Below are 26,445 nucleotides of genomic sequence, written 5' to 3'. Positions count from 1 at the left end.
TCACGTGCTCAATATATTGCATCCATATATCCCCCGAGATGAATGACAATTTGAATTCCTGCCAAACCGCCACCTCATTCCATCCTTCAAGACCGTTATCTCTCGCATATCTTTTTGTTTTTTTTTGTGTCATACCAAAAATCACGCAACCTACTTCCATAGTAACAAATTAGAATTTAGAATATAAAATTATACAACAAAATATTATTTTCGATGTTACTTAGTTGCCACGTCATTCTCCCATAACCTACTCACAACATTGTTGTCCGCGCTATCCCACTTAAATTTATGTTGTGTATAAATAATTTATTTAAAATAAAAATAGTACAAGATATAAAATTTTAAAAATAATTTATTAAAAATAAGCTGGAAATTAAAAGTTAACACCTACCTGAAATCGTCGAAACTATGCATCGATATTTGGTCTCCACTCAGGATGTCTAGAAACCTGACTCCATTGAAACAATGGAATCTCCATCAACAATTTAAATGCCGATGTTATTGTCTGGGCAGCCTCAATGTTTGTGAACCTAAAATTAAATAAAATTAATAAAATATTAATTAGTTGTTCATAAATTATGTTATAAGTATATAAGAAACTAAAACCTAAACAAATTGACATTGAAAGGTCATCCTTCCATTGTGCTTGGTACTTGCTGGGTGAATTGACCCCATTGTGAAGGCACACCGCCTTTACGCTGTGAAACCGTGCTAGAAGAGGCAGCATCACAAGTTGACGCAACTGCCTCTTCGTGATCAGCACCTAAGGATAAGTCAACCTTTTAATATGTTGAAAACTACAATAAAAACAATAAAAATACAATGAGAAACACAAATGATTTGCAGGAGGAGAAGAGAAGAAATGAGAGGAGCCGAGAAAAAATGAACCGCGGAGGGGGAGGTCGGTTTTATACTGCAGTTTTACTGTCAGACTTACCGACGAAACATATAATAATATATTTTTTGGGCGGTGGCATTCAATTTCGTCGGTATTTTTTGAATTTCGCACTAAATTTTTTAAAATCCCTCCAGATTTTTCGAAGTCTGTTGGCACATCCGTCAGTAAAATAGTTTCAGAGCACGCGCGCATTGGATTTGCCGCGTCCATCGGTGATGCCGTCGATAACTGTGCCGACTGACTAGGCAGTCTGACAGTCGCACGCATTGGAATGTGCGCCATCCATCGGTGATGCCGTCGAGAAACGTGTTGGTGATTATGGCAGGGGCTGTAATTGTTTTTGCAACTCTTAGTAAAATACTGATGGGTCAAATTCCGTTGGTATACCCGTAAGTGATTATGGCAAAATGTCATAATTTATTTTCAATTCTCTATAAAATACCGATAGGACACAATCCGTCGGTATAGCCGTCGGTGATTGTGGCAAGCTTTTGCATGTTTTGCTTGTATTGCCTGTCTATCCTCCTGCACAAACACTTAAATTGCAAACTTACAGCACGCACAACACAATAACAAGAGAAAACAATTATAAAATAAATATTTCACATCCAAAATATCATCCATAATATTACATTCTAAAAAAAAAGGCTTTACAACATATTTAGTCAGAATTTTCGTCTTCGTCCTTAATTGAATTGTTATCAACTTCATCGCAATCTTCAATGTGGTTATCATCTTGTTCAACAACATTCTCTTTTCCACTAGTAGAGCTCAAAACAGCATTCAACTCCTTTGCGTCAACATCAACAAGACTATCATCGAAAATACAAAAAATCAAATTTTCTTCTAAGTCAATCGAAGGAGCAACTCGGTATGGTTTAACCAACTCACTAGTTTGGAAGACTTCATCTATCACACTTGTGTCTTCGTTCTCATCCTGAACAACCTCGACACGACCCCTGCGTTTGGTTTTTAAAAAGGATAACCAATAAACTCTTGATCGGTCCTCTCTAAAGAAAGGGGTGTATGTGTAATAAACTTGTTGGCATTGTTTTGCGAAAACAAAGATATCATTTACGTTACGGATTCTAGCTTTTGAGTTGATTTCAACGAGACCATAGTGAGGATCTACTCTTATTCCTCTGTCATCAGTTGTGTCATACCAATAACATTTGAATAAAAACACTCTATTCTGCTCGTTATGATATTACAGTTCGATGACCTCTTCTAATCTACCATAGTAGTCAACTTCAAACTCACTAGAAGTCGATCCCTTAATACAAACACCACTGTTGTATGTCTTTCTTCCATGCCCGTATTCTTCAGTATGAAAGACATATCCATTGACAAAATACCCGTTATAGCACTTAACTTTTCTTTCAGGGCTTAGGCTTAGTAAAGACAGTGAAATAGCAGCACTACCTCTCATTTTATAAACCTTGTATATAAAATACAACAATAATAAATAAACGACTATTCTATAATATTCACGTATAGTTAATTACCTTGCAAGAGATAATGAGTTTGTGATAGGACTTACATGTGTTCTAAACCACGTGGCAAATTGTTCATCTTGTAATTGAAAGATTTGTGATTCGGTCAACTGTGAGTTATTGGACAGTAAATATCGTCGATGTTGCCTACAAGGTTGTTCCAAATTATATGAGTTTATGATATCACAATATATAAATAGTACACTCTTGACAAAGTTTAAGTAGAACATCTACTTACTTAATAAAAGGTCTCAGCTCATCACAGTTAAATAGGACACAGTTGTGTGCTTGTTGGAATTCTATTTCAGACAAATATCTTCCCCTTACGGCATTTTTAGGTGTGGGTCGTCTATGATTGGAGAATATTGATAAGTTCTCACTTGAAGGCACTTCACTATCATCATCATGCCGTGGAACACGGTTGATCCTCGTTCTCAAATGAGGTTTGAAATAGTATGAGATAAATGTTAAGATCTCCTCAACCATATAGGCCTCATATATTGACGCCTCAATATGTGCCTTGTTCTTAACCTTTTTTTTAAAGATTGAACAAGTACATGCATATATAGAATTAAACAAAAATTATCAATTAAAAAAATGAAAAAATGTTTAATTATGAATTACATGGAAACTGTAACATCTAATCTCTCGAATGAATACATCCATCTATACTGGACCGGTCCTCCAACTTTTACCTCAAACGGTAAATGTATGGGTAGATGCTCCATTAAGTAAAAAAATGATAAAGGGAATATCATCTCAAGTTTGCATATTGTCTCGACGATATTCGTTTCAAGCCTTTCAATGTGATCACCATTTAACTTGCTGAAGCATATATCTATGAAGAAATGATTGATCTCCGTGAGTGCATCTCATATCCCCTGTGGCAACAAATCACGAAAAGCTAATGAGATAAGTGTTTGCGAAAACATATGGTAGTCGTGACTCTTCATTCCATATAATCTGTATTCTTTTATATGAACCAACCTTGATATGTTCGAGGCATGTCCATCGGGAAAACGCAGACTCTTAAGTCTTTTGTAGACTAGTAGTTGGGCGTTTTTATCTAACACGAAGCTTGCTCTTGGTTTTGCGACCCGTGACCCATCACAAACCAACTCCATATTTTTACGGTTACAGAACAACGCTAAATCCAATCTAGCCTTGATGTTGTTCTTTGTCTTCCCTTCACATCCATGACGATGTTAAAACTGTTCTCAAACACGTTCTTTTTAATGTGCATGACGTCAAGGTTATGGCGGAGAAGATTGGTCTTCCAATAAGGAAACTCCTAATAGATACTTTGTTTTACCCAAATATAGGTCAAACCAAAACTAGGAAACTTCTGCTTACCTGATTGGAGACCAAACACAATGTCACAGTACCTTGATACAACATTATGCAATTCTTCACCAGAAAGACGTGGGGGGTACAACATCCTTTTCAACTCTACCAATAAAAAAAATCATTTCTGTTCTTTCTATACTTGTGATTCGATGGCAAGAAACGACGGTGACAGTAAAAAAAAGAAGCTTTACCCCTGTTTGTTACCATGAATGCCTTGTTGATAGTCCACATCAAAGCCGCTCTCATAACAAAATTCTGTTTCCTCAAGATATCATAAGTCAAAGCTCCAAAGGACCATTATTGCGTCAACTCATCAATCAACGATCAATGACAAACATCTATATTCCGCCCTAGACTGCTCGGACCTGGTTTGACCATAGATAAAAACATGAACTCCGACTTCATACACATCCATGGTGGCAAGTTATAAACGATCATTATAACCGGCCAATAAGAATAAGGAGCAGCAAATAACCCGAATGGGTTGAATCTGTCTGTACACAACCCAAGACACACGTTTCTTGATTCAGCTGAAAAGTGAGGATGCACACTATTAAAGTGTTTCCATGCTTCGCCGTCAGAAGGATGCACCATCACTCCATCAACCACATGATGTGATTGGTGCCATGTCATGTGCTCAGCAGTCCTTGGTGACATGAATAACCTCTACAGTCTAGGCGTGATTGGGAAGTATCTAAGTTTTTTATATACAACGAGAGTCTTTTCCTTGCCAATTCTGGGTTTGTAACGAGAATACCCACATGTCATGCACTTGTCAGCTCAGCATTTTCAAGGTAGTATAACATGCAGAAGTTAGGGCACATGTCAATTTTCTGGTACCCTAAACTAAGGGGTTTCATCATGGACTTTGCAGCATAGAAGTTCTCTTTCAGCCTGTTCCCTTCAGGTAAAATGCTTCTCGCCCATTAAATAATCTTGTCATAATCAGCCTCACTCACTCGTGATCTGACTTGATGGTGAACACTTGTGCGACGACTGATAATTTACTGTAGTTCATGCAGCCATCCCATAATGGTTCGTCATAATCTTTCAATAGATCAAAAAACCTTGTTGTATCTGCATTAGGTTCTTCTTCTATGATTGGACATTCACTGACATTACCTTCAGTCATTCTCATTGCATCCATAACCATATTCCTGTAAGGATTATTGTTGTCATTTGCAACTTCATGCACGTTGCTAGCACTAGAAGTTGACCCAATCACCCTTTCTACCATACTCTCATTAGGAACAAATAGCTCTCTATGTGCATACCAACACAGGTAATCCTCTATGAACCCTTTGGTTAGAAGATGCATCATTACAACATCTTGATGCAGAAACTTTTTATTTTTACACTTCCTGCATGGACACCTAAACCGCCATCAGTAAAATTCCTCGGAATAGATGTTGTGAAATTAATAAAATCCTGAACCCCGTTACAATAATACATCCTCCGCAATCATTGGGGCGAGTCCCGATACATCCATGACCAATCATCCATCATGACTTTTATCGAACCTCTATAAAATTATGACGACAACATGTATTAATTAACTATGTTACGAAAATAAATTTGCAAAAATATTAGTTTGCCCCGACATTATCCAACATGCAAACTAAAAAAAGCACTTATGTTAAATATTCATTATCAATTATCAACGTCCATACAAATTTATACATATATAAATTTACGGAAATCACAACTCCGCAATAGAATTGATAAAAATTAAAACGGACTCGTTAAACAAGCTATTATTTATTTCATCACAACACATCTAATTCGGTGTAATTCAAACAAAGTTTTAACAATTTATAAACAAATACAATTTGATAAAATCTAAAACAAACTATAACAACTATAAAATTATACATTTATATTACAAGTTTCTTTGACAAATAACAATCAAACAAGTACATACGTTAACAAAATACATATACTAACAAAAACAGTAAAACATAATAAAATTGACATTTAAATGTTAAAACTAAAAAGGATAGATTTACTTACAAAAAATGATAAAATCCACAATAAATTGCTCGGAGAACGGATGTTGTGACCACGTAGAAAAGTATAAGAAACTTGAGTGCTTGTGTTGAGAAGAGGGCGAGAGTTGGGATGGGTTGTTGGCTGCAGTTTGGGAGGGGAGAGTTAGGATGGGGAAGAAGAAGGAGAAATAGAGGAAGAGAGAGTCAGCAGAATGGGTATATATTGGCTTTTACCGATGGAATCACTGACGGACACGTCCCGTCGGTATACCCGTCAGTAAGTCTGCCGGTGAATGTGTCACGTCATTGTACGGAGATCCCGGTTTGAATCCCTCGGTCATTCCGTCGGTAAAATTGTCTGAAAAAAATCCACGTCATCACATCGTTGCAACTTTTCAAAAATCTATATAATCCGTCGGCAATACGGTCGGTATATACCGACGAAATACTTCCATCGGTATATACGATCGTATTGCAGACGAAAATCGTTTGTCAGTATATATCGACAAAATAAAAGACGAAATTATGTCTGTCGGAAAAAATTATTGTCGAAAAAATTCCGTTCCTTTTCGCTGATTTTTTGGTAGGGTTAATTTTAAAAATATATATAAAAAGAAATATATAACTGCATATTTAACTAGCAATATCCTTGTTAGGATCGGATAAATTAATCGGATGCGAAAAATAAAGAAAGGAAAAGAAAATATACACAACATAAAACGTTCTATATATGGTTTAGTTAAATTGAGAGGAAGTAGTGTAATTTTGGATAATTCTCAATCCTAGAATGCATTCAATTCTCATAATATGCATAGGAATAACAGAAATCCTAAAGGTTTTTCTTTGTATTTTTAAGGTATGATCTCTAGCAATACTTCTTAAAGATTAAGAAATATAATTTAATTATTTAAATGTCATCATATATATATATATATATATTATCCAGATCAAATAACTCAACGAAGGATATGAGTAAAAACTAATGGGTTCAAAGTGAAAATTTGCAATCCGTAACATTACACTGATCATCATCAGTAGAATTACCCTAACTTTAGGGAGAAAATAAATTGGAGAGACTCGAAAGGTTAATCAAATAATCCGATAACTTTCATGTTAGGGTGGGACCCGTACGTGCAACTTATCTGTACCTTACTTGTACTGTCTCCTTCCTTACAGGCAACATTACTATAATAACACGTTGACGTTCATTTTTAAAAGTCAGTGAGTAGTTGTTAAGGTTATATACCGTTGCACACAAGAGGGACGAGTGCTCTGAAAACCCCTCGTATTGCTTGCAGCAAACTCAGTACTCCTAAATTCTAATCATTTAACTATAAATAAAAAGTATTAATATGTAATTATGGTAGCATTTATTTTTAAAAGTTTTTTTACTAGAAGCGCATAAAAAATAAAGATTTTTTATTTTTTTAATTTCTTTTTAACATTTTTTAAACAAAAAAACAAAATACAAGTATATCTCAGAAAATAACTGCGTGATCATTTTCATGATGGGGTCAACAAAGTATTTGAATTCACGGCTACATTCCCTGAACTCCCTTGAGCTTCTTTTACTCCTCGGTCTTCACTAATCTATTTATTTATTTTTGGAGAGGAGAGGATGAGAAAATGCTCTTTCTGAGATGAATTCTGTCCTATAGAATCAGCGGTGGCCCGCACCGCAATCCACCAGAACTGAGAGGCTGATACAAAGTGTCATTATAGTTCCCATTTTTGGTGGGGGCTTTATTAGTAGTACAACCTTTTAAGGCTTGCTTTAGTCCTAGAAGAGGAGAACGGGTGTTAGAATGAATTCAATCTAAGGGAAATTGGAGATGGTAGGATTAAATTCTCCTTTTGAAGTAACGAGTCGCCTCCTTGGTTAGATTAAAAAATAGGATGAGGATAACGAAATGAGAATTATCTAAAGGGATGAAGGAATCCCCAAGTTTTACGTTATGTTTTTATACAAACTATTTGTAATTAAGATTGGATTAAGGTGGAATGGAAGGATGGATGGACTCCAGGCGGTTGCTAAAAGGCAAGTCTTTTGAGCACCTTCATCGTTAGTAAGGACTCCATGGTTTGTCTATGCCTCTAGCATTGGTCAGAATCCTGAAAATCCCTTGATTTCTACTTTCCCAGCTAGTTTACCAGGAGGAGGGCGGGCAATTTCCAACTTGATCACTGTAACTTTATGGTGCTTGACCTTAAATTCTTGTAAATAGACCACCAACACCTCAGTTTGTTTTGAACGTACCAACGCCTCAATTAGAGATGACGATTAATAACTATTTAAAGGGCACAAGTATATATATATATATAAAAAAAAAAGCTAAAACGTCCATTCAATAAAGAAGGGGTTGTGATTAACAGAGAGGATACAGAGAAGTGGCAAGCCTGTGAAAGAGCTGACTATCATTAAGTGGGTATATACCATTAGATGCCGCATTGATTTTGGGTTTGTGTTAATCACATGAAAGTTGAAACCTTTATAAATAGCTGGCCACTCTCCACCCCCAACAACAATCATCTCTCTCCCCCCCCTCTCCAGCTTTATCCAATCTTCTCTCACTGGTGTAATTAGTTGAAGAAGCAGGTGAGTCTCTGTGTCTAATATCTGAATCTTTTGAAGTCTTGCCTTTTTAGACGAGTCATCATGAACCACTACAAGTTCCTTGCTTCTTGGAACTGGCTTCTCTGTATAAAGTAGTAGCAGCACTTTGGTATAGGTAGCAAGTAAATCATTTTATGTGTAGTGGTCTAGTGGATACCTTATCTTCATGAAGATCTTAAAGCTGATCATAACATGATTTTCGACTGCTAGTGAGCTAAAATATGCTGTTGCTACTTTGAAAATGTTGTTATTTGTTTTGTTTTTTTTTTTTTCATCTTCTAGAGATTAGCTGCTCTTACAATAAATATTTTTTTGCTAGAAAACTTTATATATGAAGATGGACATGAAAGTTACACACCTGGCAGGAAAAAAAGAATTCACGGAAAAAATTTGTGTCATGAAGTATTCTTTTTTCTCTAGGCACCAAAATTTAGTATCCACGTGAATAACCATTTCTCTTTTCTAATATTTGACACGGTTTTCTATTCCTTAGACAGTTTCGGTCCAATTTTTTTTTTTTTTTTTTTATGTTTGTTTCTCTTAAAATCATCATATTTGCTTCTTTTTCTATTCCTTAGGCTCATAAATTTGGATCGCCTTCCTCCCATGTTACTTTCTAACTAATGCCAATTGATAACATGTAGTTAAGGCTCGTGGGTCGTATTTGAAAAGTAAACATCTCAATTCATTATTGGGCTAATTGAATTTGTTTTAGTTATCAAATATCCTGACAGGGGTTCTGGTTTGCTGTTACAGTGCAGGAAATTTATTATACTGCTAAGCGGGAAGGATTAGGCATGGCAAGGGAACAATTGGTCGTCCTTAATGCACTCGATGTTGCAAAGACTCAATGGTACCATTTCACAGCAATCGTGATTGCCGGAATGGGATTTTTCACAGATGCCTATGATCTTTTCTGCATCTCCCTAGTTACCAAGTTGCTTGGCCGCATATACTACACCAAGCCAGGTGCACCAAAGCCAGGCACATTACCTCCTAATGTAGCAGCAGCTGTTAATGGTGTCGCCCTTTGTGGCACTTTAGCTGGTCAGCTATTCTTTGGTTGGCTTGGTGACAAAATGGGACGCAAGAAAGTCTATGGGATAACTCTGGTTCTCATGGTTGTTTGCTCTCTTGCATCTGGTTTATCCTTTGGAAGCTCTGCTAACGGAGTCATGACCACTCTTTGTTTCTTTAGGTTCTGGCTTGGTTTTGGCATTGGTGGCGATTATCCTTTGTCAGCCACTATCATGTCTGAATATGCAAACAAGAAGACTCGTGGAGCATTTATTGCAGCAGTGTTTGCAATGCAAGGATTTGGCATTTTGGCTGGTGGGATTGTGGCTCTTATTGTGTCAGCTGCATTTGATCATGCATTCAAGACCCCAACATACCATGAGAATCCGGCAGCCTCACTTGCTCCTCAAGCTGACTATATTTGGCGTATAATCTTGATGTTTGGTGCCATCCCTGCTGGGCTTACATTCTATTGGCGTATGAAAATGCCTGAAACCGCACGTTACACTGCACTCGTTGCCAAAAACGCAAAACAAGCAGCGTCAGATATGTCTAAGGTGTTGAACGTGGAAATTGAAGTAGAGGAAGAGAAAGTACAGAGGATGGCCCAAGAACCGGCCAATTCCTTTGGCTTGTTCTCGAAGGAATTTGCCAAGCGACATGGTCTTCATTTGCTAGGAACCACTTCCACATGGTTCTTGTTGGACATTGCATTCTACAGCCAAAATCTTTTCCAGAAGGATATCTTCTCTGCAATCAATTGGATTCCTCCAGCAGCAACCATGAATGCGATTCACGAGGTTTTTCAAATTGCAAAGGCTCAAACTCTTATAGCACTCTGCAGTACCGTGCCGGGATATTGGTTTACAGTGGCACTCATTGACCATTTGGGGAGGTTCTTTATCCAAATGATGGGTTTCTTCTTCATGACAGTTTTTATGTTTGCCATTGCTATCCCTTACCATCACTGGACCTTAAAGCCTAATAGAATTGGCTTTGTAGTCATGTACTCGTTGACCTTTTTCTTCGCCAATTTTGGACCCAACGCCACCACATTTGTTGTCCCAGCAGAGATTTTCCCTGCAAGGCTAAGATCAACTTGTCACGGTATATCAGCAGCAGCAGGAAAGGCAGGTGCTATAATAGGTGCATTCGGTTTCCTTTATGCTGCACAAAACACAGACCCGAAGAAGACTGACGCAGGTTACCCTCCTGGTATTGGAGTCAAATGGTCTCTTATTGTGCTCGGTGTTATTAACTTCATTGGAATGTTATTTACTCTATTGGTTCCCGAATCAAGGGGTAAATCACTTGAAGAGTTGTCAGGGGAGAACGCTGATGAAAATGATGGGGAGAAGCAGGCTGCTTCACCTAGGACGGCTCCAGTGTGATTTCAGCCAAGTTTGATCAAGGTTTCGTTCGGTTTGTTTGACTCTGGGTTTAATGCAATACGTCGTTCTTCTTGTGCAACGCAATAAATAAGGAGGTAGTCGCTACATATCCAATGTTTTGGTTCAACTGGCAACCACTCGGTGTGATTTGATCTGGTTTTTAATTGTTTTTGGTTTTCCAAGTGATTCATATCTATATACTTAAATCTATTGAAATCGGAATTTTATTTCCTTTTTTCTTTTCTTGCTTTTGTTCTGACGATCAGTTGACCTCTTAAAAGCAAATTAAGAAAAAAGAAAAACTATTAAATCTCCCATGTCTGTCTATAGGAAAACTCACACAACCATGAACCACCCTCTCAGCCCGCCTATTCTAATTTCCAAATCTTTTTAACTCCCTATCTCCAGCTCGATTTATAGCTCTTGGTATATCAAAATTCTAGTCATCAAAAGATCCTATCTTAACTAGTATACCAGAAGCAATAAAACCCAGGATCCCTATTGCCAGTCACAATTGAGCTAGCTACTAGCCAAATCACCACCACTCGCAAGACCACAACCATAACCATGGTGATGAGAGAGAGAGAGAGAGGCGTGGATTGCCAGGGACAAGGTTATCTAATAGAGGGAGTTTCTATTTGGATGCTGATAGCAGAGGTGAGTTGGTGGTGTTGTTAATAGCAGAGTTTGTGTTGGAGAAGGTGGCCCGTCCTTGAATTGATTTTCCAGGTTTTGGAATCTTCATTTAAATTTTTCATTCAAATTTGTAAGAGTAAAATAATAGATTTAAGTTAATCGGATGAACCGTTAATTAACTCAAAATTTCAATGATTCCAGGTTTTCAAGATGTCCGTATCCTCAAACGGCTAACCACCCCCCACCTTGAAGTCAACAAAAGGAGATACGTATCTCCTAGTTACAGCAAGCAAGCAGCCAAGCTTATCCCGGCGCTTTGTTGGCTTCCCATCTTTAGACTTTTATCACTTCCCCTCTGCTTTCAGTTGAAAGTCTACTAATTTGGACAAAGACTGCGCACTTCTCCTCTGTTTTGACGATGCTTCTGTTGGTCTATTGTGTATATCAATAGGATTTTCTTGAAACTTTTAGACTAAAAGGATGCCTGTTGCTTAAAGATGCTGGGCTCCTGACTCCCCGTGTAATACGTCCTCTGCATTTTCAAAGTTTGAAATGGGACCAAGTTCTCACTTGCAAAAGATGAACTTTTTCTGGAAGGGAATGAAGATGATAATGGGCACAAAACATTGCTCGAGCGTGAATGAGACCTTCAAGGAATCACACTTTTCCTCGATGTTACCAGAACAGAGCTAACAAGTCAAACTGATGGGTGACTTAAGTTCAATGAAAAAACCTAATCCTTTTCTTTTACCATGACAATATTGTTTTATAAATTATTTTATGTCGGAACTTTGAATAAAATCAACAATAATTAACGTCGGATCTTATAACTACTAATCAAAAGTCAATGGCTACCCTTATTTTAGAAATTAAAGTAGCTAAAACTTCATAAGACACCAATAATACCGGTTGAAATGGTGACAAGTGTATGGATTAATTAGTGATAAAATTTGATTACTATTGCCAAATAACGAAAGTGGAGGACAAAAATAGTTTTTGAGCATACAGAAACCAGACTGTAACACTATTCACAGTGCATTAAGGGACTTCTGTCATTTTCGTCATTCTCCCGTGTTATTCTTCCTTTTTAAAAAAAAAAAAAACTTGAAAATTTAAGTTAGCTTGCGCATACCTCGACTAAATTTCATGGGTTCTAAAGTTAATGACTATATAAACCTCCAGTGATTTTAAGATTTGTGAGACTCGAACTGATGATCTCTAAAAGACAAACAAAAAATCTGATCAGTTAAGTTACACATCTCGGAGTTCTATTTCATTCTTATAATGTGTGAAGAGAGATGATTGGAATTTTTTTAAAAAAAAATTAACAATAAAATACAACAAAACTCCAATTCAATAACACTAAATAAAATTATAAACAATGAATAAAAGAAATCACATGAGTCAACCAAAATTCCAGAGTCCACTTGTTTTTAAACCTCGTGTAACTATTATCTTCTTCTTTTTTTTACTGTGCACCAAGAAGACTCGAAATGGAACGACATTATAAAAGAAGGGGACGGTATAGGGCACTAATTCACAATGATTGGGAAAGTGGGAAAGGATAATTCTCCACTCGCAAGGCTGATCGTACTTAATTTCTGGCCTTACATCGTTGAGCAGTGGTGTTAAATTTTTAAAAGTATAAAAGAATATTTATGCATTGCTAATAAAATTAAATCAGACATAAGATAATTTGATATGATCTAATTAATTTAATAGGTCTAAAATTAATCTAGATAACCATTAAAAATATAGTTTGAGTTATAAAAATTAAAGACAACATCTTATTTTAAAATTAATATTGAAACAACAACCTATCGAATCAATCCGAGCCAGCCGAGGTTAACTTTTCAAACTCCCAATCCGGATCACAAGATCTTGATAACCCTGTATAAAAAAAATTAAAACAAATTAAAAAACTCAATTCTTAATCAACCCAATGTTAAAAAATTGACCTGAATTAACCTGTCAAACTCGCAACCCGAGTCATGAAAACGGGATAACCTCGTAGAAGCTAAACAGAAAAAAATAACACAAGTCAACTTGAATTAATCTGTCAAACTCACGATCAAGGTCTAAAACTATAATATCCTCATAAAAAGCAAATCAAACAAATTATAAAATCTAATTTTCAATAACCACATTGTTAAAGATTGAAAATGAAAAAAAAAATCAATTTAAAAACAAGATATAATAAAATGACCTAAATCTATCTAAGTTCACTTGCAAAACATGTGACCAGAGTTATAAGATTGAGATAACCACATAGAAACCAAATCAAAATAAATTATGAAGCCTAATTCATAATTAACTCAATGTTGAAGGATGAAATTGAAAAAAAATATTAATTAAAAAAGATAAAAGAAACTCAAAGTAAATTGGGTTAACTCACCAAACCAACGTCTTGGGTTATGAGATAGAGATAAATTTATAAAAAGCAAACCAAAATAAATCATAAAACTTAATTTTCAATCAACTCAGTATTAAATGATGAAATAAAAAAAATCAATTAAAAAAACAAAAAAAAAACTAACTTAACCCATCAAACCTATAACATTAATTATGAAATAGAGCTAATTATATATAAAACAAACCACAATAAATTATATATTATGAAGTCTAAAAAATAAATAATGACACCATCTTTTTTATTTAAAAAAATATTTTTTTTATTCTATTTTTTTAAATGAATCTTAATCTTATTTATAATTAGATTAATATCTCTTCTCTCTTTTATGTTATTTAGAAAGTCTATTTAAAATTACGATTATTTTTTAATTATGCATTTAACTTTTAAGTAGGTTTTTCCGATTAATCTATATTGTTTTTAATTTTTTGTATAGATGAACTTTATTTTTGAAAATAAAAAATATTTTTCTAATATGTGTAGCCTTGCATATTATTGTTTTCAATCAATTTAATATATGTATCTATTTTTATTATCATTCAATTAAATAAAAATATTGTTTTAATTAAAAACATTAGTAAATACAACCACGTAAATGTCATGTCTTGCGAAATTAAATATTTTGATTTACACCTTATCTCTTGATTTTTCTAATTTTTATGTTTAGTCATTCTGTATTATTTTTTTTTCACTTATATACACACATAGTTCTCATATATATATTCACTTAGAATTTTTTAAAATATAAAAACGAGTTAAAAAATGCATTTATAAATTGTTTTGTTGAGAAAAAAATATTTAACGCACAATGAAATGAAGTGCAGATAAAATACCCAGTGATGTCTATACTTTATTTCTTTAAAAAAAAAATATGTTGTTTGCCTTTTAACAAAAAAATAAATAAAGATCAAGCACTTGGGCCTAGCCTTACAAGCTCTTATGCACGACCCTTCTTTCTTTTCGTTCAAGCGTGCAGGCCCTAAATCCTTTGCCTATGCACCCTAGCCTATTTTTATTTTATTTTTATAAATTTATTTTGTTTTATTTTCATTGAAATGTATTATGATAAAAAGGCTCAGCATGATATTGAAATCACTATTCAATTTTATCATGATTCTTAAATAATACTATTTTTATGATTTTTTAACAATTATTTTCAATTATTGATACCTAATATGCAAAAACAAGAACTAAAACATTACTCATGAATATTCAATGAAAATAAATTTACTTTTCTTTAAAAATTTTGATGGGGTTTTTACATTATTTTATCATATTTATTAAATTTGTTTCCTTCAATTACATACAAAATATAGAGACATTGTCTTAATTTTTTTAAAACATGTTTTTAAGATCATGGTAAGTTTTTATTTAAAAAACAAAGTTTACAATTAAAAAAAAAAACATGCTTTCGTTTAAAAATTCAAGAGATACATTAACAAGTAAATGAAATTTAGGTTGAAAAAATACATTATATTTTAACTAACCATTTAATTTCTATTATTTCTTTACAAATAATCAATAGGCGCTACAAATAAATATTATATATTATATTTTATTATATATAATTTAAATTTTGATTTTAAATTTAAATTTATTGGATTCCACCATTATACATAGTTCTTACACGAGAATGAAATATTCTCAATATTGTATCCTTTAATCACTTTTTACATTTTTAATATTTTATCTTTTAACTAGGGAGGTGAGCAAAAAAATCGATAAACAGATTAAATCGAGAAAACCGAAGAAAAAATAATCAAAAAAACCGAACTGAAAAAAAAACCGAATTAACCGATTAAAAAATCACAAAAAAGTTCCGGTTCGGTTCGGTTTTGGTTTTCAAAGTCTGAAACTGATTGAATCGAACCAAACCGAACCGGTTCAACCAGGCCAGCACTTAAAAAAAAACAACTATAAATAGAATGTTTTTTCTAACCCTAAACCTAAAGCTTAAACTTTGCTCTCTGCATTTCCTAAAAACAAAAGCAGCCGTCCCTGCCCCCTTCTCTCTGCATCTCTCCCCTCCCTTCCTCTCTGCATCTCTCCTCTTTGATTGGAGAAGGAGGCTGAGTTGGTGCAACTGAGTTGGATCGGTCGCCATTAAGAGTTTAGGGTTTTTTCTTTGCGGGTGTGTGGTGGTGGCTCCAAAACGAAGTGGAGGGAAGATTGGAGAGGAAAAGAAGGGAATTTTTTAAACTAGCGTGTAAGGGTTTGGCCCTTCCTCTTCGATTTGTTTCATCTTGTTCAAATAATAATGTTTTGATGGTTTTACATTTTAATAATATATATCTTTTGATCTTTCCTTTGTTTTTTTTCCTCCAGTCAAATGACTTTAGTTTTTTCCTTTTGTTTTGTGTATCTTTTTGCAAAGTTTAATTTTTGGGCAAAGATCTAACAAAAAGAAAATCGGGATTGAATTTTTGGATATAATGCATGCCCAACCAGTTTAAAAAAGAGCCATACTTGTTGGGAAAGCCAAGATTTCTCAGAAAATAAGCACAGAAAGCACATATCTGTGAAATTAGAAATAAAACGAAAATAGAATCCCTGAAAAAATATGTTCAGTGAAAAAACTCAAAAATAATTTCGGTTTAAATTGGTTTGGAAGGGAAAAAAACCAAATCGAACATGGTCGATTCGAACCGGTTTTCGGTTCGGTTCGGTTCAAAAACTTGAAAAAAAAATAATTTCAGTTTGATTACTTATTTTAGTCTAAAACCAGACTGAACCGAAAATGTTCGCCCTTACTTTTAACACTTTATCTTAAATCAAACAGAACCCAAGTAACCATGTCCACCTCTTTTCGGAGCCCTTTTCTATGTCGGTTGGTTGAGGATAATATTCAAGGTCACCAAAGTGCTCCCAAGAGGTAGCAATTTTTCAGCCCAAAGAGAAGGCATAAGAAGTGAATATGAGATGGAGATAAGGCCGGGCTCTCAAGTGGCAATGGACAATGGTCCACCACCATCACTTTCCAAAAAAGCAGCAACGCTTCAATAGATCAATTAGGTGGTCGCAGCCTGCCGCCCCGCTTGAAAATTTTCAAAGGAAACAAGCGTCAAGATCGCTGTCATTATTAGCATTTCTTTCTCTCGAGGAAGAGCTTCTTTTTGGGGTCCATTTCTCACCTAGCCACTACTTTTCTACTACTCCAAACACTTGCTACTTGCTTTCCATTTATCTTCTTTTTTTTTTTCAAAATAATATCATTCATTCTTTACTCCACTGCAAAGAAACCAGACCCCCAAAGAGATCATATTTCCTTTTTGGAGGATTCTGATAGTTTATCATCTTAGATTCCTATTACCTCATATACCCCTTTCCATGTTCGACTGATTTATACTCACCATTCTGCAGGTATTGACATTTTACTCTTCGACACACCTGAAGCTCCATTATCTTCTACAGCCCCTCAAGTTTCTTCTGAGATTATGGATCCATCTCTATGTCAATCCACACATATTCGTAAGTCTACAAAACCATTAGATTTTGCTTATTCTTGTTATTCTTCATCTTTTACTTTCTTTTTAGCTTCTATTCATTATCTCTCTGAGCCCTCTTCCTATAAAGAAACAATTCTTGATCCTCTTTTGCAGCAAGCTATGGATGAGGAACTTTCTACTTTGTGTAAGACAGATACTTGAGATTTGATTCCTCTACCTCCTGGCAAAAGTGTCGTTGGTTGTCGTTGGGTGTACAAGATCAAGACTAATTCTGATTGGTTTATTGAGGGATACAAAGCTAGTTTGGTTGCAAAAGGATACTCTCAACAGTATGGTGTTGCTACCCAATTTTTTACCCATGTTTTTGATAATTTTTCAGAAAAAAACAAAAATATTAAAAAAACAACGAAAACCCCATAAAATGTATTTTTGATATATTTGCATTGTTTTTAGCATTTTTAATGTCATCTCAGAAGAATTTAAATTTTCAAATGTATTTTGAACGCGTTTAACTTTTAACGTGTTAATTTAACAATCACTAATTTTTCTTGTTGAAAAAATTTAAAAATACAAAAAATTCAAAATTTACAAGGGACCAAATATAAAAAGGAAAAGTTGAGAGACCAATTTATTTTTTAGGTTGCTTGGGACCAAACATTTAAAAATAACAAATAAAAAAAGGGCGGAGAAAATTTTTGAGATAGGGGGGCGGAGAAAATTTTGGGGGAAACAAAATAAAAAAACCCTAAGCTAAACTGATCTAGACAAAACCGCCACCCCCCGCTTGCTTGCACATTTGGTCCATCTTCCTTCTCCTAGCACCGAATTAGTTCTCCAAGGCAGCTTCACCCAATTTCCCTCTCCTGGTCATCAGCACAGGCAGCCACCTCTCCCTTTGCAAAAAAAAAAAAAAAACCAGAGCTCTCTTCCTCGGGGTTCTCTCCCAAAACAAAAAAAAACTCCCCCATCTTCTTCTCCTCTGGCAGCCATCACCTTTCTCCCCTCAGCCCCGGCCAGCAGACCCCGCTCACAGCATCTCCTTCATTTGTGGCCGCCACCCTGCCATTGGGATTTTTGGCTCCCAAAACCAGAAGCCACACAGGGGTCTCTTGTTCCCTGTTGAATCCAGCCCCCACAGACCCACAAGACAGCCCCGGCTCTCTTCCTCGTCGCCATTTTCTCCAGCTCTGACCAACCTCTCTCTCAGCCACTGAGAACGCCGCCTAGCAGCCCGCAGGCCCTTGTCCTCACCAAAACCCAAACCGGCCATCGGCAACTGCACAGACACGACAGAAGCTCAGCCAGACCGGCCTTCACCGAAACCTCCCAGCCTCCACAGACCAGCCACCAATCCACAAGCCTCACGGACGACTGCAGCAAGCCCAACCGCCGCTGCTACCAAAAGGAGAGAAGACCATCAACGCCTTGACCACCACCGCAGCTACCTCTACAACCGCCAGATCGGCTGCCGGGAGGAGGAAAGAACAACAAACCAGAGCAGAAAAACAGACTCGAGAATAGATCCGGAAGGGGAAAAGAAAATTAAAATCGACCACTTGTTGTGTTTCTTCTCCTGCAGGTAACGGTGGCTGTCACTGCCGGCGAGGAAAGTGAAGAGGGGAGGAAGCCGGTTCAAATCTCCCCTGGCGCCGCTCATTTTTTCGGCGGCTTGTGAACCCACGCGCCGCCACCGCTCCTACAGTTCCAGAGGGCCTCTGCAGTTCCTGTACTTTTTATGGACCTGTTTTTGTAATTTTTACATGCTTGAATATGTATTTAAATTTCTGTTAAATATTTCTAGTTTATGTTATGTTGTAAACATTGTAACAAAAAAAACATAGTAAAAAGTGATGTGTAAGTGTGTGTTTGCATTTTTTTTTTTAATGTATGTTATTGAATTATAAAATTAAAAAGACAAAAATAAATTTAATGTTTTAATTTGTGTATGGTCAAGTATCTAAAGGACAAATAAAATCATGTTGTATTTTTCATGAAAATACAAGAACATGTTTCTACATATATTCTAAAATTTAATAACTGATTTATTAAAGTTTTAAGAATTTGAGTAATATCTTAAATTTTCAAATTACATCAAACTGCAAAGTAGCTTACCTCATGTAGGGTGCGTTAGGGGTGTTAATACATTTCTTAACCACAATCAGTCCTTTACCCTCGAATCTCTAGTAACGACCAGTATATTCGGGTTTCCTAGTAATCTTCAATTAAATACTAGGTGGCGACTCTCAAGAACCAACTCAAGCAAAACGAACGAAAATCATCATCCGACGCCGCGCGGGGGACGTGCGACATATGGTATGGATTATAAGGAGATATTTGCCCCTGTTGCAAAAATGACTATTATTCATACTCTTATTGTTGTAGTTTTAGTTCGTCAATGACACATCTCATAACTTGATGTTTAAAATGCCTTTTTGAATGTTGATCTTCAAGAATAAGTTTATATGACGCCTCTTCCTGATGTTTCACATGACTCTAGATATGTATGTAAGCTCAAGTGTTATATGGTCTCAAATAAGCTCTTCCTGATGTTTCATATGACTCTTGATATGTATGTAAGCTCAAGTGTTATATGGTCTCAAATAAGCACCTCGTGCTTGGTTTGAGAAATTTTATGTTGTGATCTTATCTCTTGGATTTGTTTCTAGTAGTCATGACTCTGCTTTTTTTATTAAGTGCACTGATGCAAGTTATATTATTTTGTCCTTATATGTTGATCGCATGATTATTACTAGTGATGACATTGATGGTATCTCAGTTTTGAAGACAGAGCTGGTTAGATAGTTTGAAATGAAGGATTTGAGTTCTCTTCGATATTTCCTAGATATTGAGGTAGTTTACTCACCTAGAGGTTATCTTCTTTCTCAGTTGAAATATGTTGCAGATATTCTTGAGCGGGCTAGACTTACTGATAACAACATTGTAAATACTCTTGTCATACCCGACATTGCAGCGACCTTAAAAATAATCATGAAAAAGAACAGATTTCTAGCATCTTGTTCTTTAATGGGGGAATGGTCTTGTTTAAGGAGTCGCCACCTAGTATCATGGTCACTAGGAACCATAACTAATCAACAGAAATTCTATGGTTCAGGACTGGTTACGTAAAAGAAAAGATATTATCACCCCTTAAACGTTCTGCCTGAGGCAGACTGCATTGCTGGTTTTGTCTTAAATTGCTAAACGTTTATTAGTTTAAGCTATGATAATTTGCTTATAATATTTCTGACTCTGGCGCCAGTGAATATTCAACTACGGATACTTCCAACTCTGGCGTTGGTAAATATTACGTAGCTATAAAATAAATTTAGATCAATATTCTTATTCCTGACTCTAGCGTCAGTGAATAAACAAATAAAATAAATTTATTTTTACGCATGCATATATTTTTTATTTTTCTAGCTAAATAAAATAAAATACAATGAATAATATAAATTTAAACCGGTATTTTTATTCCTGACTCTGGCGTCAGTGAATAAACCAATAAATTTATATTATTTTTATTCATGCATACATATTTTATTTTTTTATATTTTTTATATTTTTGAGCTCAGCCCGGCTCAGCCCAGCCAGCCCGGCCAGTGACCGGGCTGGGCTAAGCAACACGCGTGCGCTAACGCACGCGTGTTGCTGCACTGTGCAAGTGAATTAAAATTCACTTGCACAGTGTAAATGCCAATTAACAAACAATGCGAGGAGAAGAGGTCGCTTACCTGTTCTGCCGGAGGCGATGGAGACGATGGCGAAGCTCTGGCTGGCCGACACCACCTCCTCTCCTCTGCTTCTTCTTCTGCTTTCCTTTGCTTCTGTGTCCACCGTCTGCTTTCGTTTTCCAGCAGCTTTTGAGATGATGAAGACACTGGCTGGATTTATTTTGACTGATTTCTGGGTTGTTCTTTTTCTGCAGGAACGAAGACAATGGTTGTTCCTCTGCTTTTCTCTCCTCTTCTCTGTGTATATTTTTTGCTTTGTTTTTGTTCTGGTTCTACCTCTGTTTTTTGATTTGGTTTTCGATCCCCCCGCTCTGATTTTCGGCCGTCCCTTTATAGAGATCAAACTGCTTGCCCCTCCACCAGTCCTGCCTCTGCAGGACTGTTATTCAATCCACGAATGAGATCGTGGGCAAGAGACGTAGTCCACGATCGGATTTGAATTGCTGTCGTTTTCCCTGTTGAATAGACTTTCTCCGCGCGAAATGGAAGGGATAATGAACAGCTCTTCAAAACGGCGCCGTTTGTGTCCTTGGGAATGACTATTTTTCACTTTGGTCCCTGAACTTCTGACATTTATCAATTAGGTCCCTGATTCCGTTAATTAAATAATTTCAAGTCCAATTAAGTCCCCAAACTTCTAAATTATGTTGTCTTGGCCCAAATTTCAAATTTATTTTTATCCATTCATTTTTTATTATTTATTCAAAAATTAGGTTATGACAACTCTCATTGAAGTTAACGCAAGATATTCTTTTTCTGATGGTTTACCTGTGACAGATCCTACTTTATATCGCACTATTGTTGAGAGCTTGGTATACCTCACCATTACTCGTCCAGATATTGCATATGTTGTTCATGTTGTTAGTCAGTTTGTTGCTTCTCCTATTACTGTTCACTGGGCAACTGTTTTTTGTATTTTATGATATCTTCGGGGTACAGTCTTTCAGAATCTTTTACTTTCATCCCTCTCTTTCATGGAACTGCGTGCATACTCTAATGTTGATCATGTCAGTGATCCTACATATCGCAAATCGGTTACTGATTTTTATATCTTTTTAGGTGATTCTCTTATTTCTTGGAAGAGCAATAAACAATCTGTTGTTTCTCAATCCTTTACCAAAGCAGAATATCGTTCTATGACATCTGCTACTAAAGAGATTATTTGGTTACGTTGGTTAGTTGCGGATATGAGAGTTTCACTCTCTCATCCTACTCCAATATATTGTGATAACCAGAGTTCTATTCAGATTGCTCACAACTCGGTTTTCATGAACGAACTAAGCATATTGAGATTGATTGTCATCTTACTCGTCATCATCTCAAGCATGACACCATTACTTTGCCTTTTGTTTCTTCTTCTTTGTAAATTACAGATTTCTTTACCAAGTCGCATTCCATTTCTCGTTTTTGTTTTCTAGTTGGCAAACTCTCGATACTTGTAGCTACCGCATTATGAGTTTGAGGGAAGATGTTAAATAATATATTTATCTTGTTTTATTTATTAAGGGTAGAATAATATTTTTAGCTTAACCTATATATGAGCTCTTTGTATTTAGGTTAAATGATGTTTTTTTTTACAAATCAATTAATGAGAATTTCAGCCTCCTTCTCTTTCATGTTCATTAGTGGTGATCATTTTCGGTTCGGTTCGGTTTTTACCCATAAAAAACAACCAAACCGGAAAAAAAACAGACCAGAAACCGAACCGAAATCGGCCCAAACCGACCGGTTTCGGTTCGGTTTTTGATGCCCAAAACCGAAAAAACCTATATGCATTTTTTTAGGCTTCGTAATGGGCTTTATTATGGGATTTTAATGGATTTTTGATGGGCTTGCAATTAATGTTGATATTGTCTAATTTTCTTTGAAGATCCAAAAGTATATTTAATTTTTTTACCTCTAAATATTCATTTGTATTAAATTATTATTGTCACTCTTATGTTTATTAAGTTTTTTGGCCACTGAATATTCATTTATATGAAATTATTAATGTCAATCTTGTGTTCAATATATTTTTTACCTTCCTAATATTTTTCAGCTTCCAAAAAATTTAAATAACACACTCACAATCACACACTAATAAGTTAAAATTCAAATTACAAACCATTGTCTTCAAAGGGCTTAAAGAAAAAACAACAAATACCATTATCATAAAACACAAAAGATATCTAATAAACCTTTGCTATCATGCTATCAGTTGTTCCCAACAAGTTGTATATTAGTACACCAAGAAAACCCAATAGCAAGTTGTCCTTTGAATGGAGCATTCTGCACAAGCATGCGAGTGAATTCCTAACAGAATCAATGCATCATCATCTACCACCAAAAAATAAGAAACTAAACATAAGGCATGGAATGTAAAATAGCGAGTGTTTTAACTGGTGAGTGACACCAGTCATATCTTAACATGCAATCATTATCATTGCAATAAAATCACCTCTTCCGTATATAAACTTCACCCAACTCACCATTGCCCAAGTAACAACATAATCAATACAATTATATGATAGATCTGCATTTTGATAGCAAGGAAAGGAACATAGAACAGCTTGAAACCATAGTGGCTGGATGCATGATTTTGGTAAAAACAAGGAGAGTTTTATGAGTAAACCTTAAGAACGATCTCAGATTTGAAGGTACCATAGTTCACTCACCTCGGATACTCTTCTTTCAATGGCTGCTTCAAGACATTGTATAATCCTTTGTCTCTCAGCCTCTAATTTTACAAGGGACCCATCAATATGCTTGATATAATATTCCTACAAAAGAATCCATAAATCCATAAGCCAAAAAATCAATTGCAAAAGCGGTCATCCCTAAACACATTTTGTTAGCACTATCAACTTCAAGAAGTATTCCATGTTTGTTAGCACTATCAACCTGTAACACAATGAAATATTTAGTACCCAAAAAACAACAAGAATGATGGGCAAGACTGAAGAGCACACACCCACAAAAAAAAAAACACCAAAACTCTTACCCTTATGACAATAGCATTCTTGCAAGCTTTATTATCAATCACAACCCTGACATAAAAAAAAAGAAGAAAAAGAACTGAACAAAATGGATATAAATCTGTTTTCACTTCAAAATCTAACATGTTGAAACTTTAGCATTGAATGAAACCTCAGCTTTGCCATAATACTCAGATTATGGTTGCAATATATCATCACATTTACGAATTCTTTCAATAAGCCAAAATAAGTGGCAATATACATGCATGATGGTAAGAGCTGCTATGAACATACTTACAAAACATTAACACTTATATATGGCTCAAAATCAGGGCTAGACAAGTTAACAGTAAGGTTCTGCATCAATAACAAAACTTGCAAGACACCAAAAGAAATTATATACAGAGCACATCGGGATAATCAAGAAAATTAGAATGTGTACACACCAAAGTTATTTTAAATAACACCTTGATGGGAAACATTTAAGGTCACTTTCACTTAGAAAATTAAAAAAAGAAGATGACGAATCTGCATAATACATACCTGGGTGGATTCAATCTCCTAAAGAGTTTCTCATATTCATCATCCATGTCATTTGAAAAGCTCACGTTGACCTCTGTAGAAATTAAAAATTTTGAAGAGGAAAAGGCAAAAAAAACTATGAGAACAAAACCAGCCAATAAAACCAGAAGTTGGTTTCTTGAAGAAGAACCATGACCAATGACAAGGTAAATAAGAAACACACAGATCCCACATCAAAAATCCTTGAAAACTGAAATAAAACACGACTAATCACCTCATCAACAAAAACCCATCACCTAAAAACAAAAGGAGAGGAGAGGAAATTGATGCTTACCCATTGATGCTTCTGTGATGTACTCGTACTAAACGAAATAACTTGTCTGAGTTCTCTCAAGAACTTGTCCGATAGGCTAAAATATTTTGAAGAGGCGAGAGGGAGAGCCTCTAGTACTGGGGTGGGTGCTCTGGTTAGGGTTAGCAGAGAGGGAGAGGGAGAGGGGGTGGGACGACAGGTGCTCTGGTTAGGGTTAGCAGAGAGGGAGAGGGAGAGGGGGTGGGACGGCGGGTGCTCTTTAGTTTGTTAGGGTTAGGCAAGAGGGGAAAAGTTTCTATTTATACTAGTGGTGGTTAGGGAACTTTTTTGAACCGGACCGGTTCGGTTCGGTCCGGGTTAACCGGTTTCTGCATTAAAAAACCGAAAACCGAACCGAACCGGAATTTTTTCTAAATATTCTAATCGGTTTAATCAGTTTTTTTTCTCGGTTCGGTTTTTTCGATTAATTTTTCGTCGGTTTTCTCGGTTTACTCGGTTTATCAGTTTTTTTGCACACCCTTAATGTTCATATTTATTTTGTGTTAATTGAATTGTTTTAACACTCCTTTTCTTTCGTGTTTGTATTTATTTTATGTTAATTGAATTGTTTTAACACTCCCAACGCCAAATTTTGGCTTCTTCGCTGTAGGTCTTAGTATTTGGAAAGAACATTGTGGATTCTCATCCATGGTCATCATGGCACCAGCATTGTCAAACTCAGGCAGAGAGCTATTTCTTATGACGAGACATATAAAGTTTCTGAGTTATTGGATCAAAACAACGATACCCCTTTTTACCTTCAACGTAACCCAGAAAGACACACATAGCAGATCGAAAGGACAACTTACTATGTTCTGCATGAGAATGAAGAACGAAACAAGTACAACCAAAAACTCTAAAGGAGGAATAATCAGGAACATACCCATATAATTTTTCAAAAGGAGAAAAACCTGAATTATGAGAAGATGAGATTGTATTAATCAAGCTTATAGCAGTAATGATAGCTTCTCCCCAAAACTCATTAGGAATAGAAGTAGATAAAAAGAGAGAACGAGCAGTTTCGACAATATACCTATGTTTTCTTTCAGCAACACCATTTTTCTCAGGAGTATCTATACATGAAGTTTGGTGAATGGTTTCATCTAAGGCAAGCAACTGATAAAATTTATTAGAAGTGTATTCCCCATCCAAATCACTCATAAAGCATTTTATTACAGCATAATGTTAAGTTTTCACAAGAGCTTGAAAGGTTGTATATATCTCATTGAATTCAGAACATTGTTTCATTAAATAAACCCAACAATAACGAGTATGACCATCAATAAATGAAAAACATAATATCGAGACCCTTCTTTTGTGGTAACAGGAGAAGGTCCCCATACATCAGAATAAATCAAATCAAAAGGTGAAGAAGAAACATAAATATTTTGATTAAAAGGTAAAGCGGAAAATTTGCCAGTTTACATCCACTACAATTAGAAATATCACAACTGTTCAAATTTTCTAAAGCTCTTACGGATGCCAAAAATCTTAAACAAGAAGACGAAATATGACCTAGACGAGAATGCCATAAATAAAAGCTAGAAGATGAAGGACTTAAATGAAAAGAAGACAAATCAACAGTAGTAGTAGCAGTAGCGACAACTGTCACTTTTAACTCATCCAAAATGTATAGTCCATTCTCC

General features: G+C 35.6%; 1 protein-coding gene and 2 long non-coding RNA genes across 14 annotated transcripts in view; 2 read left to right on the top strand and 1 right to left on the bottom strand.

Annotated features, from left to right (window-relative positions):
• The first annotated feature begins 8,137 nt into the window (after window positions 1–8,137).
• The window catches only part of LOC18102477 (probable inorganic phosphate transporter 1-3), a 49,198-nt gene continuing 30,890 nt past the window's right edge, over window positions 8,138–26,445 (top strand). For 2 of the 12 annotated variants that reach the window (XM_052456179.1, XM_052456178.1), the window contains exons 1-2: window positions 8,165–8,322; window positions 9,102–10,769. In XM_052456179.1, coding sequence (XP_052312139.1) covers window positions 9,138–10,748 — 1,611 coding nt within the window. In that variant the 5' untranslated portion in view covers window positions 8,165–8,322; window positions 9,102–9,137 and the 3' untranslated portion in view covers window positions 10,749–10,769. Of the gene's footprint in view, window positions 8,323–9,096; window positions 10,992–26,445 lie in introns of those variants that run through there. The other 10 variants (XM_052456180.1, XM_052456181.1, XM_052456190.1 and 7 more) reach the window with 9 other exon arrangements.
• On the bottom strand, window positions 13,204–21,411 carry LOC127905814 (uncharacterized). The gene is made up of 3 exons (XR_008060233.1): window positions 20,972–21,411; window positions 13,353–13,401; window positions 13,204–13,274 (listed from the first exon to the last, which is right to left on the bottom strand). It is a non-coding gene; the product is annotated as an uncharacterized LOC127905814 (long non-coding RNA).
• On the top strand, window positions 16,795–19,178 carry LOC112326177 (uncharacterized). The gene is made up of 2 exons (XR_002979844.2): window positions 16,795–17,262; window positions 17,394–19,178. It is a non-coding gene; the product is annotated as an uncharacterized LOC112326177 (long non-coding RNA).

Source organism: Populus trichocarpa, chromosome 10, assembly GCF_000002775.5.
Source record: "Populus trichocarpa isolate Nisqually-1 chromosome 10, P.trichocarpa_v4.1, whole genome shotgun sequence".
NCBI classification, from domain to species: Eukaryota; Viridiplantae; Streptophyta; class Magnoliopsida; order Malpighiales; family Salicaceae; genus Populus; species Populus trichocarpa.
Note: the sequence above shows the minus strand (reverse complement) of the source record. Positions and strands in the feature narration are given on the sequence as shown.